This window comes from Callionymus lyra, chromosome 19 (genome assembly GCF_982586985.1).
Source record: "Callionymus lyra chromosome 19, fCalLyr1.hap1.1, whole genome shotgun sequence".
Lineage (NCBI taxonomy): Eukaryota > Metazoa > Chordata > Actinopteri > Syngnathiformes > Callionymidae > Callionymus > Callionymus lyra.
Window position 1 is genome coordinate 18294445 of NC_141836.1, and position 13484 is coordinate 18307928.

The window sequence follows — 13484 nt, forward strand, 5'->3', positions numbered from 1 at the left end:
CGCTGTCAACAGTCATAGCAGTGAAGCCAATAAGCTGTGATTGAATTAGTCTTCTGGAAGTCTGGCACAGAAAACGCTCCACATGGTAAACACCCAAACACCTCCACGCAGGAGAGAATTTAGGATTTAATCCAGGAAACCAATCTACATCACAATACACTCACTTCCGAATCCCATTATAATCGGAAATGGTCCCGATTAGAGCAAATATTTCAGTCCAACTTCCCTGCTAAAATGTTAAATAATCTCTTTGGAAATTCAATTTGATGGAAGAACATCCATGATTCCGGTTTGTTAGGAATGCACATTCATTTACATATATATGACGGATTAAAACTTATCAACAAAACTGGAGAGGAGAAGTTAAAGCAATGAGCGCTGGTGATGCAACGTGACGAATGTGCTTCATGTGCACCAACTCTCTCCGTGATATCGACTTCCTGTACGGGGCCCGACTTTACAGCATCCACGGCAAATGTTTCTGTCAGGCGGCGGCGTGAAATACGACGGCCAGGCTTGTGTGTTTTTAATTCAGTGCGAGTTTAGGAGCTGCATGAAGGATGCGATGGCGTCATGGAACCATTCGTCTTCAGCGACGGCTACAGTCCGCTATCAGAGACGAACCACAGTTCCTCATCATCCATGATCTCACTGCAAAATTTATGAACTGTCCAGTACCGACACATAAAACCCTATTTTTTTCCCCAATAAAACACGTTTATTTCCAAACTTCTCCATCGCTTCCTTACGATACCATTCCATTTCTCCAGTATATCCGAGTCTGAATGAAATTACAATGAGTCCAATTATTTCAATACAATTACATTTTTTATTTCCGCTCACTCGCCCCGTCACTCTTAATTTCTTTTGTTCCCACCTCGCTATAATTAATCTGCTGCTCGGCCCCGCCGTCAGTCTGACTTAACCCACTTAATGGGATTAATGTTAAACACAGAATCACCTTTTTATCTTGAAGGATATAATGACAAAATAAAGCAAAGACAATAGTAGCCTAATTTTTTTCCTCATTTTCTTCCTCCCTCTCTCATTTAGGACGGTTGATTGGTTAAGCTTATCTGACATCTACGTCCAATGAGCTTTGTGCAAAAAAACAAAACATAATTTCAGCTTAAATTAAACTGCGGAAGAGATAATGACTTGCAGTGAATGTCAGCGGCATCATAGGACTTACCTTTATTGTACATGTTTGTTGGCACTTGGACCACGCTGAGGCTCAGGTTGACTGACAGGTTGTTGAAATGGTCATTGGGTTGTAGGACAAACTCCCCGCCGAGCTCCACACTGTTCCCCTCCTCATTCACTTCGTTGATCAGCACGGCATTGAAGTATTCATACTGGGAACACGAGGGCATTCATCGATCATTCACAATATTGTGTTAAACATTGCGTCATTACGGGGAGCGATGCTTAGTTGACGAATCTCCGCTTCTGCACAGTCATCCTTCGGACCAGATGCTGCACACGCCGATCTGCCTCCAATGTATTTTTAGTCCTGCATATTCTAAAGGGGGGAGGGGGGTGGGGGGCATTAATAAATCATAGAGCCACACCAATATAGAGCGCAGAGCTCCCCGCTCCCTCTTATGTCTGAACAAACCACAGAAGGAGGTAAACGTAGAAGCCAAGTGGTCGAGACTTTGGTGATATCGAGTGATTTCTAGGCGCCTTTAGTGTGTCGACAACACTTACCTGGGCATATTTTGAAGGTGATTCAATATGAAAGGAAAACTTTAAATGTTTCAAAATAAATGTCTCAAGTGAAGTGGATCTTTATAGTGTGGTAAGAAAGAATCAAAATAAAAAACGATTCCTTTTTTTTCGCTGGTAACATCTTTGATGTCTCTAACGGCGTATCCAGGATTATTTTAGATAGTTAATTGCAAAAAAAGGGCAAGAATTCTGTGACTAAAAAACAAGATTAAAAAAATGAACCCGAGACGTTTGGAACGCTTAGATTAGATTTGAGTCAACTTACAAAAGTCACTTAAGCCTTTGTGAAAATGGTTTTATTTTGCATTTCATTTTTAAAGAAAAAATACTTAGGATTAATGTGAATTTAGATTTGGTTTAAGAAGTGCACAACAAACTTGAAGAATTCAATTTTGGGATGTTGTCAGAACAAGTGAAAAGGTGATTTCAGACTGGAGTGCACCTGTGAACGACTATCCAGCAAAACTGGTGAATGGCAGCGATTACAAGGCTTAAGGTCAAAGTCTTCCAATTATGACACAGTCGAAAAACAGTTTGGAAAATACATCTTAAAATAGCCAGTAAAGTGATATTGAAGAAAATGTAGATCTAGAAGAGAAAACACTCACAAAAGACTTTTCAAAGTCGAAAAAGTGCAACTCTTTTAGCATTTAATTTTTTTTCCTAACAAACTTAATTTCATGCATTAATGGCTTTCTTTTTGGCCACGTCCTCCAGGGGGACCGCCATCATCCCTCCAGACCTTTGCTAAGAAACAATAAAGCTATCAATTACGCAGGTAGACTCGCTCTTGTCGGGGTAATTAATCAGCGTTAATTAGGCTTATTAGCCACATATCAAGGAGAACATCGTTATTTCAAGGTGAGGTTGCACAGTTTAAGGCTTCTCTGCTGCCAAGTGGAACAATTTCAATCATTTGTGAAGGTCCATTTATCAAAACACTTTAATCCGCTTTGTTTCCGACAAAGTCATGTTAAATCTAAATTGATGCCTTCATTTAAACCAGGATTAAACTGCAAAGATATCGTTCATCTTCATTGTAATTTGTATATACTGTATACAACCAGTCAGAAAATGACAAAGATTCGAATAATATATATAAATACAGATAGTGAAAAAGATCATAGAAAGGCGGAGCAGAGGAGAGAATAAAGTCAGGTGGAGCTGGAATTATGGAAATCATCCTTGTTTAGTATGTATTAAATATAGACCCATTTGTAATTTTCAGGGGTGTCTACTGCCCCCCATTGTGTCCCAAACCTTTGACCTGATCATTTGCTCAACCAACACACACACAAGATCATTTCTATGAATGTTACATACATTGGAATATATACTTTATCAAAATCAAATAAGAAATTAAGCACGATACAGTGCATACCTCTTTCAAGGAGCTTTTATAATCATGGTTCAGGAACTGTGATGAGAGCTCCTGTTGCTATTGCTGTGAGATTTGCCAAATATATTCATCTGACTGCTCCAAGTCTGTCTAATTGAGCGGTAAAAAGAGCCAATTTTAGCTTGAATTAGCAGAATTATACCATTATCGTAGTTTTTGCAAATAAAAGTACAGACTTATCAAGTCCAAAAATCTACCATCGTTACTGTTAAAGGTTGTTTTAGGCATGAACACATGTGGAAAACACACAAGTATGCACACAATCACGTTTTAGGTCCCCAAACCTTTTCCTGTGAGGGCCAAATTAATTTCTGATGGGGGGCCAGGGTCAGTCTGTAACAAAGTTTGACGATGGCAGGGGTGCCTGTATTGTTGAAAACCACATATAACCAAACAACCCTTTCCATGTTCTTCACAGAAAAGAAATGTCTGGAATTTATAATACATCAATAATATTAGGCCCTAAAATGATATCTTTCAAACAAGAAATCCATAGAGAGCAAAAAAATGTAGGTAGGTGTATAATATAACAAAAAAAACTTATTAGACTTATTTAGATACTATCAAAAAAATATCCACTGAACATGTAGGGACCACTGCTATAGATGATATGTTATTGTTAGTAAAGTTGGATGAAATATCTTTAATACAAATTATAAATGAAGCACTGTATAGTTTATACCTCTACCAAGGAAATCCCTTTTCTTTATAAAGAAATACTTAGCCTTACTAGGAATTAAACCACCAACTCGACTGAAGTAAAAGCACTTACATAGGCTACATATTTCCTTAAATAGTAATGCTGACTAAAAATAAATTAGGATCCATTGAAAATTGAAATCCATTGTTCCACATAACCCTAATAGCATCCTTTCTGCACAAAATTAAAGTCAACTACACCTGCAGAAAAATCCTATTGTGTTCTCCATGTCCTCCATCTGACCTTCCAATTTAAAAAGAAAGCCAGTTTTATTATACATTCTGGCTCCTCTTACAGTAATAAGCCTTTTATTTCCCCTTTTTTGGCTCTTCCTTCATGTTTCCCTGCATTGTTCACAAGCTGTATCCAGCCATCATCCGCTTCACGGCTCCCTGCTCTCCATATTCCACTCCTCTCCTGCTCTTTTATGCAGTTCATTTGGGAGGGTTTGGTGACTATCAGCGTCATCTGTGCCACCATTATTGCAGTTGCCAGGTTGCATCTGTCTAGTGTTTATTTGTGTCTGTTTGTGTCTCTAGTTTTGCTGGCCTGCCTCCATTTTTCATCCCGGCCTGTGCAAATTGAAATAGATTAGATTAATTTCGGCCCCTAACTAAAGCTCAGCGCAAACATCTGTAGCTCTATCTGTTCAAACACAGACGACCGAAGGGAATATCTTTCAGGCATGTTTGATCCACTCCTATGTGCACACTTTCAAAGAAACATACCGTAAATATAAGCAAAGCTAAAGGAAGAAAAATAACATTAAACGAGGCAGGTGCCAGTACAATTAAAATTCTCAGCATGGGGACTTTCATTTTGACTCCAAATACTCCCTTTAGATTTGAGTTTGAGCAGCGAAGTAGAAAGAGTGGGTGTATGAATGCAGTCAGTGCAAACTGTGTGTTCGGTGAGAAAGTCAATTATGGCGTTCCAGTGTTTCTGAGTGGCCAGTGCTACTAATGCAGTCCCTCATCGCGGCGTTAACCTGATCTTTAGCGCCACAGTGCATTAAGCAAACCATCACACATGGACCATCGACGCCCACTCGGGGTGGGACATCGCGAGAGGGAAGATGGGTTAGTGCGGATTAACAACTGCACCAGTGAGCACACACCAGTCACGAGAACGACGCAGTAATGTCAATTCCTGTAAAAGCCAAACAAACACGTAGCTATTGCAGGTTCTAATAATACAGTGTCTGTTGTACACAATAAGGGAAGCTACATTTGAGCGGCTTTTGAGACCCAAAAAAACACATCACAAACCATCCATGATGATGGAAGGGAGATTAAGTTTAAACATCCTAGTAACTAATTCAGCTTTAGGACTAGTGTGGGCGGACGTCATTGCTTCTCTGGATCTGTCTGTCAAAAGTGCACCTTGACAAATGTTTACAGGGCCCCTTGAAAACGACTGAATTAGCTCCTAGATGTGATTTTGTCCGACTTTATTTCACTGCAAAATTAAAGTATTTGATACTTTAAGAAACTCCTGTTGCCATTCCTGTGGAGTAGAGCATCTCAGTATAAAAATAAATATTTTGAAGAAGCTAATGTTAGCTAGGAAAAGCTAGAATTAGTTATTTGCAAATAAAAGCCCAAAATAAAGTGAACCCTTTTTTTGGAAGGTGCCTAGTACTTGTCAAAGTTCAGAACTTTTTCCATTTCCTGACTAGACATTTTTCTAATTCACAATATTACTAATATTGAAAAGACAACTTTAGTCAAAACTATTTAATTTAAAACAACTTTTATTTTCAACTTTTTAAATACTGATGGACAAACTGGCAACCTATCAATATTAAGCCAACGTTTGGAAGGCTTCCGAATTAAACAGGTATGTACAAACGCAACATTGCATTGGACTGCCATATTTTTCCATTTACCTGTGCATTCTGACTGCCTTAACAGGAAAGGCTCGAGCCCTTTTCTATCCATCATTAAGGAGGGGCTGATGTTGTATTTGACTTCCAACACTGCTATATTTTGTTATCCCATATATGACATTTTTTGGTTAAAACTTTATATTTTCAAGGAAAGTTAAAATGCCATGCTAAACAAGGGCTGTCTTTAGTCATTGATATCTCAAGTAGGATACAAAAAAAAATCTCTCTCTGGTCATGCGTGTCCAATACTAAAATATCCCTTTTGGAAAGTGAACTTTTTATTTTACCATTAGCATTTTAATTCACCATTTAGATTGAAGGTTAATACAAACTGAACGGCTTCACTCATTATTAATCTTTCATTTGTAATTTGAAGATTTGGGAAGGAGCCATAATCCCAATTACGTTGATCAAATTGATGCTTTGATTATTGAAGTGTGCGCAGATAAAGGGTAGCTCAGTAAGCCAGAACTTTCATCATCATTTAGAAATAAGTTTAAGGTCAGGCGAATATGAGATACAGTATAATTGGACCATTTTTAATCTTCTACTTTATTTAAAGAGAGTTTGAGTCAACTTTGCCTGTCAATATTCTGGAATTAATGTTCAAGCCTTAACATCACAGGTGGGAAATAGGTGATGAGAACACAACATGAAGGCTCTGATACAGGTAGAGTAGTGAGCAAGACATCCGTCAAACCACAGCAATTTGTCCTAATCTCTGAAGGAGATTAATAATGTCCACCCATCTTACTTTGGGGGATAAGGAGGTTCTAAAATATACTAGATGCAGTACTTGCATGCCGTCATCACCCACTCGAGGAAACCAGAACAAAACATCTTACGGCTGTGAAACAATTCTGCAATTGGGTTGCCTCATGTTTCAGTTTTTACGACTCCATCACAGGCTAGTTGGATCACACTGCCTGACAACTGTAAGAATCTTTTTTACAACAATTACATATGAGATTATTGCTACACTGACTCAAATGTCAATACTTATAAAAAATAAAAGCAAAAAAACTGGGATTGCAAACCCACCATGTCAAACTGGGTTTACCAAGACAGCAGAGCAACCCTAAGTGGATGTTGCACATTAAACCAGATGACTCTTCAGTCAACAAATAGCATAATCATAAGATTTCTCAAGTCACATGCAGTGTCTTAAATTTGCGCACTTCTCTAAGTGCACTGCTTTAGAGTACACAGCTTCTTCTTCTTTTTCTACTACTACTACTTTTTAACGCTGATTGCAAAAACCATACCGCAACAATTGAAAAAAGTTGATTAGCTGTGTCTCATTACGTTATCACTTTTGTTGTGTTATGTGGTAAAAAATTGTGTTTTTTTGAGACATTGACATCGGTATCTTCTCCGAAAACGCATCGTCAGTGAGTCCGTTTAGCGTCATCTACGTCACGGTGGAAGTGCGTCTATATAACCACACTCAATCTTCTGGCCATTTGAGTACTCATTGCGCACTAAATTCTCGCACACTGCTAATTGGGACGCACTTGTGCACTCAAAATGCTAAATGTAATTGCAGAAGTGCACGATTTGGGACACACCCACAGTATTGCTCTGGGACCCAATAAAGTAAAGCAAGGGTTTCCTAGCGAGACTCTAGATGTGTATAAAACGTGTCGTTCCACTTCTTTGAAACTGTTGAGCAACCTGACCTAAGAATTCACAACAAACTTTTTGAAAGTGTTATCTTAAGGCCAACTGACGTCCCTGTTAGCTCAATCAACAGGAGGGTTTCAGAACAAGAGGGAAGCAAACAGATTAAGCATCTCTCCCCTGATGCTCGCTACGTTCTGGGGGCAACACTTTCAGTCAGGCTTTACGATTGGCTGGCTGACTGGAACCTCCAAGGAGGGATTTCATTGGCTGCGGAGGGGCAAGGAGGACTCTTCCTATTTACACGGCATGAGCATTGCGGGTAAAAGAGCGAGGGAGGGAAATCTCAGCAGATTACCATGCCAATTTCACATGGAAGCAGAAGAGCTCTGGAAAAGACAGATAAGGAAATTCCTGCTGCTAGCCAAATATGTATCCAGCAGCAGGAAAACAAACATTTTATAATAACCCCCAAATAGTGATGGAGGAGGTTTCACCCCAAAGTATTTTTAGCACCACTGGGAATAATTACGTGTTTTCAAGTTGTGAAAAAACCCAATTACAGATGCCATCATCTGAAAAACTAACGTGAGTAGAAAGGTGTACAATTAAAATTCCTGTTAGCAGGAAACCAACATAATCAACCAATATATGTTATTATGGCCTGGAATTGGGTCACAAATCACTACGGTCTGTATTTATTTACAAACATGGAAAATTGGTTTTGAAGGTCTTATATGACAGCAACTTTTGACTTATGACAATAAGGAATGCTAAAAAAAATATATATTTATATTAGGTAAATAGCTCGTATTTATTTAGTGCTTTTCTATGATTTTAGTTAGAACTTTATTGATCCCTGAGAAGGTCTCCTTCGGGAAATTGTTTTTTTTTCCCAATTGCCACAGCAATACAGCAATTATTCGTAAAAATAAGAACAAGAACAAAGAGAAATAAAGAGAAAGAACAAGATGATACAATCTAAGTCTAAAGATAAAGAACAAGAACATAGATCAAAGAAAAATAACAAAGAAAAAGGATACAAAGATTAATATAGAATAGAACATCATGATACTTTTACTCCACTCCTGCCCCCAAACTCAGAATTGTACAACTTAACAGCCCAAGGAATGAATGAGTCCTCGAGACGATTAGTGTTGCATCTGGGAAGGAGCATTCGTGTCATCATACATGATGGACAGTAGTTCGTTCAGTGATCTCCTCTCACTAACTGTCACCAGTGAGTCCAGCTTCATTCCAACCACAGAGCCAGCCCTTCTGATCAATCTGTCCAACCTGTTGACCTTCTCTTGGACACATTTCCACCCCAACACACCACAGCATAGAACAGGACACTGGCCACCACAGACTGGTAGAACATGCAGAGGAGTTTCCTGCAGATGTTAAATGATCGAAGCCTCCTCAGAAAGCACAGTCTACTCTGAACTTTCTTATATACATGGTCTGTGTTGCAGGACCAGTCCAGTTTACTGTCCAGCCACACACCAAGGTACTTATATTTGTCAACCACCTCCACCTCGTCACCTCTGATGAACACTGGACGTGATTTTTCAGCACCCAAATAACTTAACAGCAAGTTACTTAATAACTCACAAAAATCACAATCTCATTCAAAGCTGGGATTGACACAACTTATATAGCCACAAGCCAACTCTATCATCTGAACAGTTCATTATGTCTTGCGACTGTTTTTTATCCTCAGTCTTGGTCTTCAGTTTTATCCTTGAGCCACAATAAGTATTTAAAAGAATAGAGGAAAAACTTAAGCAAGTTAATGTGTAAATTACTTAATTTTTTTTGGTTTTGGCTTTGGTTCTCAATCTGGAAAAGTCTCCGTCTTTCTTGGACTCTCTGGTCTTTGTAGCATCTTGGCCTCTGCTAAGACGTTCTCGAGCACAAGTCTTGTTTTTAAACAAATTCACTGGATAAAAAAGAACTACAGAGGATTTCGGATCCCATCAAAACATTGGAAAATATTAATTCAGAAAAGAAAGAGCTGAATGCATGTTGAACAGTCTTTAAAATGAAACAATCCATCAATTACGAGTCAAAAATATTGTAATTTATTTTAAAATGTGGTACCATTGTCCATCAAGCTCTTAAATTGGGAGCACAGATAAAACGAATACCAAATGAAAAGATTCAGCCAAATATAATGAGAGAAATGTAATTTAAGGTAAGTGTATCCACAGAGTGATGGAACGATCATCTGATAATTGGTCCAAATTTGAATTTGAGTGAAGTTATTTGTCATTCTTCATGGAATGAAGGTCTCAATGTCCACCAATTGTCTCGATTTTGTGTGTGTTATAAGTTTTGAACAACTGTCCACAGAAAGATGGTTTAGAAAATAACATTTTCATGCTAAAATAGATAGTGTGAAGCTTCTTTTTTCCGTGATCTGCAAATCTAAACGTATGTAAAAAGATTTGAAAAACCAACAAAACGATAGTTTGATTTTGTTCTGAAAATAATGGCAACATGTTCACACATTTGTAATGGAAAACAAATGGATACATTTATATAATGCAGCTTTAAAGTTGTACATCTGACTGTTGAAGAATGAAACCGCTGTGTATAAACTTGCCATCATTGGATCAATGTCGAGACGTTGGAGACGGCAGCATAAATAACAGATTCAATGCAAATTATTTATTTAAATTTAGTTTGTTTTGTGTATATTCAGATGCTGTCTATAGTAACGACAGAGGTCACTAACTATTAAGAAACTCATCGAGTCCTTTTTAACAGTCGTTCTTCTGTTCCAAGTTAGATTTATTACGACAAGGTTTATACGTTCAAGCTTCTACAAGCTTTTAAGTTTCTGAACAAAAAAAATTGGAATAAAGTCCTGACTGTGGGGAAACTTGTGATTGTCGTTTAGTCAGCTTCAACCAGAGTGCGGAAAACCAGGTGGCATCATGGGAAACGCTTTTGGCGATTGACAAAGTAAACAGACACTTGCTCAAACACGCATGTGCACGCACACAGCATGGTTTATAAGTACTTGAGCAGAAAATACTCCCAAGTCAGCTTAGCATCACATTTAAAGCCTGTACGGTTGCTCCTCCTTTCCTAAAAAACTTCCCAATGAGATCTGCACGAAGAGCAAAAATTGTGGAAAAATACTATTAAAGGCATGAAACCACACACTCCGATTATCTGCTGGTGTGTTCCCTTCAGCCATCTTGCACACGCGCACACACGCACACACTCGTACCCACAATATAAAGTTGCACTCCAAAAATTTAAGCTGCTCAAACGGATTTGAGGCAGAACCATGTGAGCAGAGGCAGGTTTTGGGGGGTTCTTAAATAATGTTCAAAGATAAATCTTTGTCAACAGCAAGAGGCGACACTTCCATGTAAAGTTTGGAGGCAATACCATAACTTTGTATGATTGTGTTTCATCAGGGAAACAATGTTGGATTACACATTACAGATGATTAAACGTCTGGAATCATTCTGAAAAAAAAAAAGCAGACAGACTAAAGTGTAATTAATGTGTCACTTATAATCACATTTCTGACGTACTGCGACAGGATTAATTGCATCACCTCTGAGAAAACAGATCATTTCCTCCCACATTCATTTGAATCATCAGTGAACATGAATCAAACACGCTTATGTTGATGTCGGCCTTAAACACAGCAAACATTCTTATGTGTGCAGGTAACAAAATATTATATAATATAGCTATAGTAGTTGTTGAGCTAAATCTGAGATTAGGTCTGAAACTGACTACCTGTCACCTAATCAATCATTGTCACTTTGGAGCACCTGTAGAGGTATGGAGGGATTCAGCCTTTCACGCAAACAATCTTTAGAGAGAAGACAGTCACAGGTTCACTCCAAATATTTTATTCATTCTGTATGAAAAGCTGTTTAGTATGATCAAGTTTCTGTTTAAGTTCTGTCTAGACTAAGAAACACATTGCAGCATTGAGTACATTTTGTGTTCAATGGGTTTTTTGCTGAATCAATATTTCATTCTGAGTTGCCAAATTAAAAGTAGATGATTAAAAAGGATAGTGCAAATAAAATGTTAAAACATGAAAATAGATCTACTTACTTAATCCTATTTATTAGCGTTAAGTGTTCAATTCATTTAACATGTTTAATGAAATGTTAATATCAATTTAAAATGCAAATGTTTAATCAAAACCGTGAGTTTCGTTTTTGGTTTTAAAGTCTAGTCAGTCTAATGGTGTTAAAAGTCAAGTATGTGTGATTTTTTTTATCAGATCTGATTCAATTCTAGCAAATCAGCTTTGATTAATTGAACTCTTCTCTGAGTTTAACCAATGAGAGAGCAGCCTCAGGTCACATGCTACAGTTAAATCACCTTCCATCTATTTACATTGAAGAGTTGACCATTATCTTTTTACGAGTAAAGTACTTTCAGAAAAAGGTCAAACCTGGAGTTCTGGGTCCTCTTCATGCTGGAGGTGGGCTTCCTCTGCTGCCTCCACCAGTCTCTGGGGAGAAGAAAAAAGGAAAAGGAGGATTAAGGAGGAGAAAAAAAAGAAACCGGTGTGCCCGTGAGAAATCATCTTCGGCAAGTCATTCTCTATTCACTTTATAAGCATCCCCCCAACAGTGGAAGGCCTCAGGATGTAGCCGACGACATTTGGCCATCCAGAGAAAAGACACAATTTGGCTAAACGGTCCAGCAATAGTGGTAATGACTGCCTCAGGTTTCGTGCTCACGACCGCAGCAACTCCATCAACACTTCAAGCATGAGACCTCACTTTAGTTCAGGCATGTTTGAGCGAGAGGGACTCACGAACAACATTTGAACACAGGGAAACGCTTTTTCACTAACCCGGTTTTAATTATTTGAACCTTCCTTGCACCAAAAGAGATGAGTCAGTAAATGTATTTTTGTTGACCAGGCTGATAAAGGTCAGTTAATTTAAGGCAAGCGTTAGAAATTAACTTATGCATCAGAAAAATAATGTTTTGTACAAAATAAAATAAAGCCAAATAAAAACAAAACACTGTGGTTCAATCAAGGAAGAATTTAAACTAAATTAAAATATAAACACTCATCGTAATATCTGAAATCATACGATCTATAATTCACAATATAATGTGATATGGTATAATCTATAATCTTATACCAAGCTCATATGCATATAAGTAAATACTATATGAAAAAATGTATTCATTATCGTTATTCCTTTACAAACATACCATTACAACCTTAATTGCAATAAAACCATCAACACCATTATTTTTGTATATTCTTAGCTCATCATCCTCATTAACCACATGTCCTCATTCATACATTTATCCAGAAATTTGGACTAGGAAAAAAAAAAATGATGTAAAAATTACAAAATAAACATTTTTAAAAAATATACCACAGTGTATACGCACACCAGAAATGAAAAAGTGAAAACAAAGACGGATATAATTCAGGTGGATTTAGAGCAGACTTTTTTCCTTTTTGAACATTTCTTTTCCATTTCAAATAAAATATGTTTTTCAAAGAAATATTCTGAACTAAAGGTTGTTATATTTATATCTTATATGGTTTATAACGTGGTCCCCCTTGGGGCTAAAAGAAAATGTAGCAGTTTTTGGAAACCAAAACCTTGCAACATATCAAAGCAATTGCAAAAACAAATACTGACAATACGTTCACAAAAAAGTGGCAACAAAGATATTTGTTTTTTTCCGTAGGTCTGAAGTTTAAAAGTGCCATGTTTTTGCTTTAACTTTAACAAGTGTCGCCTCTGGAGCGTGTGTCCCTTTATTGTCTGCCATGCTTCCTGTAACTTAACGTTTCTAAATAACACATTTTCATGTATTGTAAAATGAGGATTGACTAAAACCCTTTTGCTCATTCAATTTATTTAAGCACATGTATTAAAACAAGCTTAAGAACTGGAGGAAAAGCTGAACTAAAGATGATATAAAAATAAATGATCGTTTCTATTAAAACATTTGTTACGAGTGTAAAAGATCAATAAAAGTGGGAAGAACAAAGAAAAAAGCAGCTATTGAACAAAACAAAGGCCATGAACCATGGGTAAAAGATAGCATCCACGATGAGGCATTTAAAGAAGTTAATTCAAAGTTACTACCCCGTCTGCTCTCATAACCTCTAGTTCGCCGGG

The 13484-nt window shown here is 37.5% G+C and overlaps 1 protein-coding gene across 1 annotated transcript in view; it reads right to left on the bottom strand.

Annotated features, from left to right (window-relative positions):
• cacna2d3a (calcium channel, voltage-dependent, alpha 2/delta subunit 3a) overlaps window positions 1-13484 on the bottom strand; it is an 89135-nt gene that overhangs the window by 51201 nt on the left and 24450 nt on the right. The window contains exons 4-5 of the mRNA XM_087780737.1: window positions 11777-11836; window positions 1193-1355 (exon numbers count right to left, since the gene is read on the bottom strand). Coding sequence (XP_087636863.1) covers window positions 1193-1355; window positions 11777-11836 — 223 coding nt within the window. The remainder of the gene's footprint in view (window positions 1-1192; window positions 1356-11776; window positions 11837-13484) is intronic.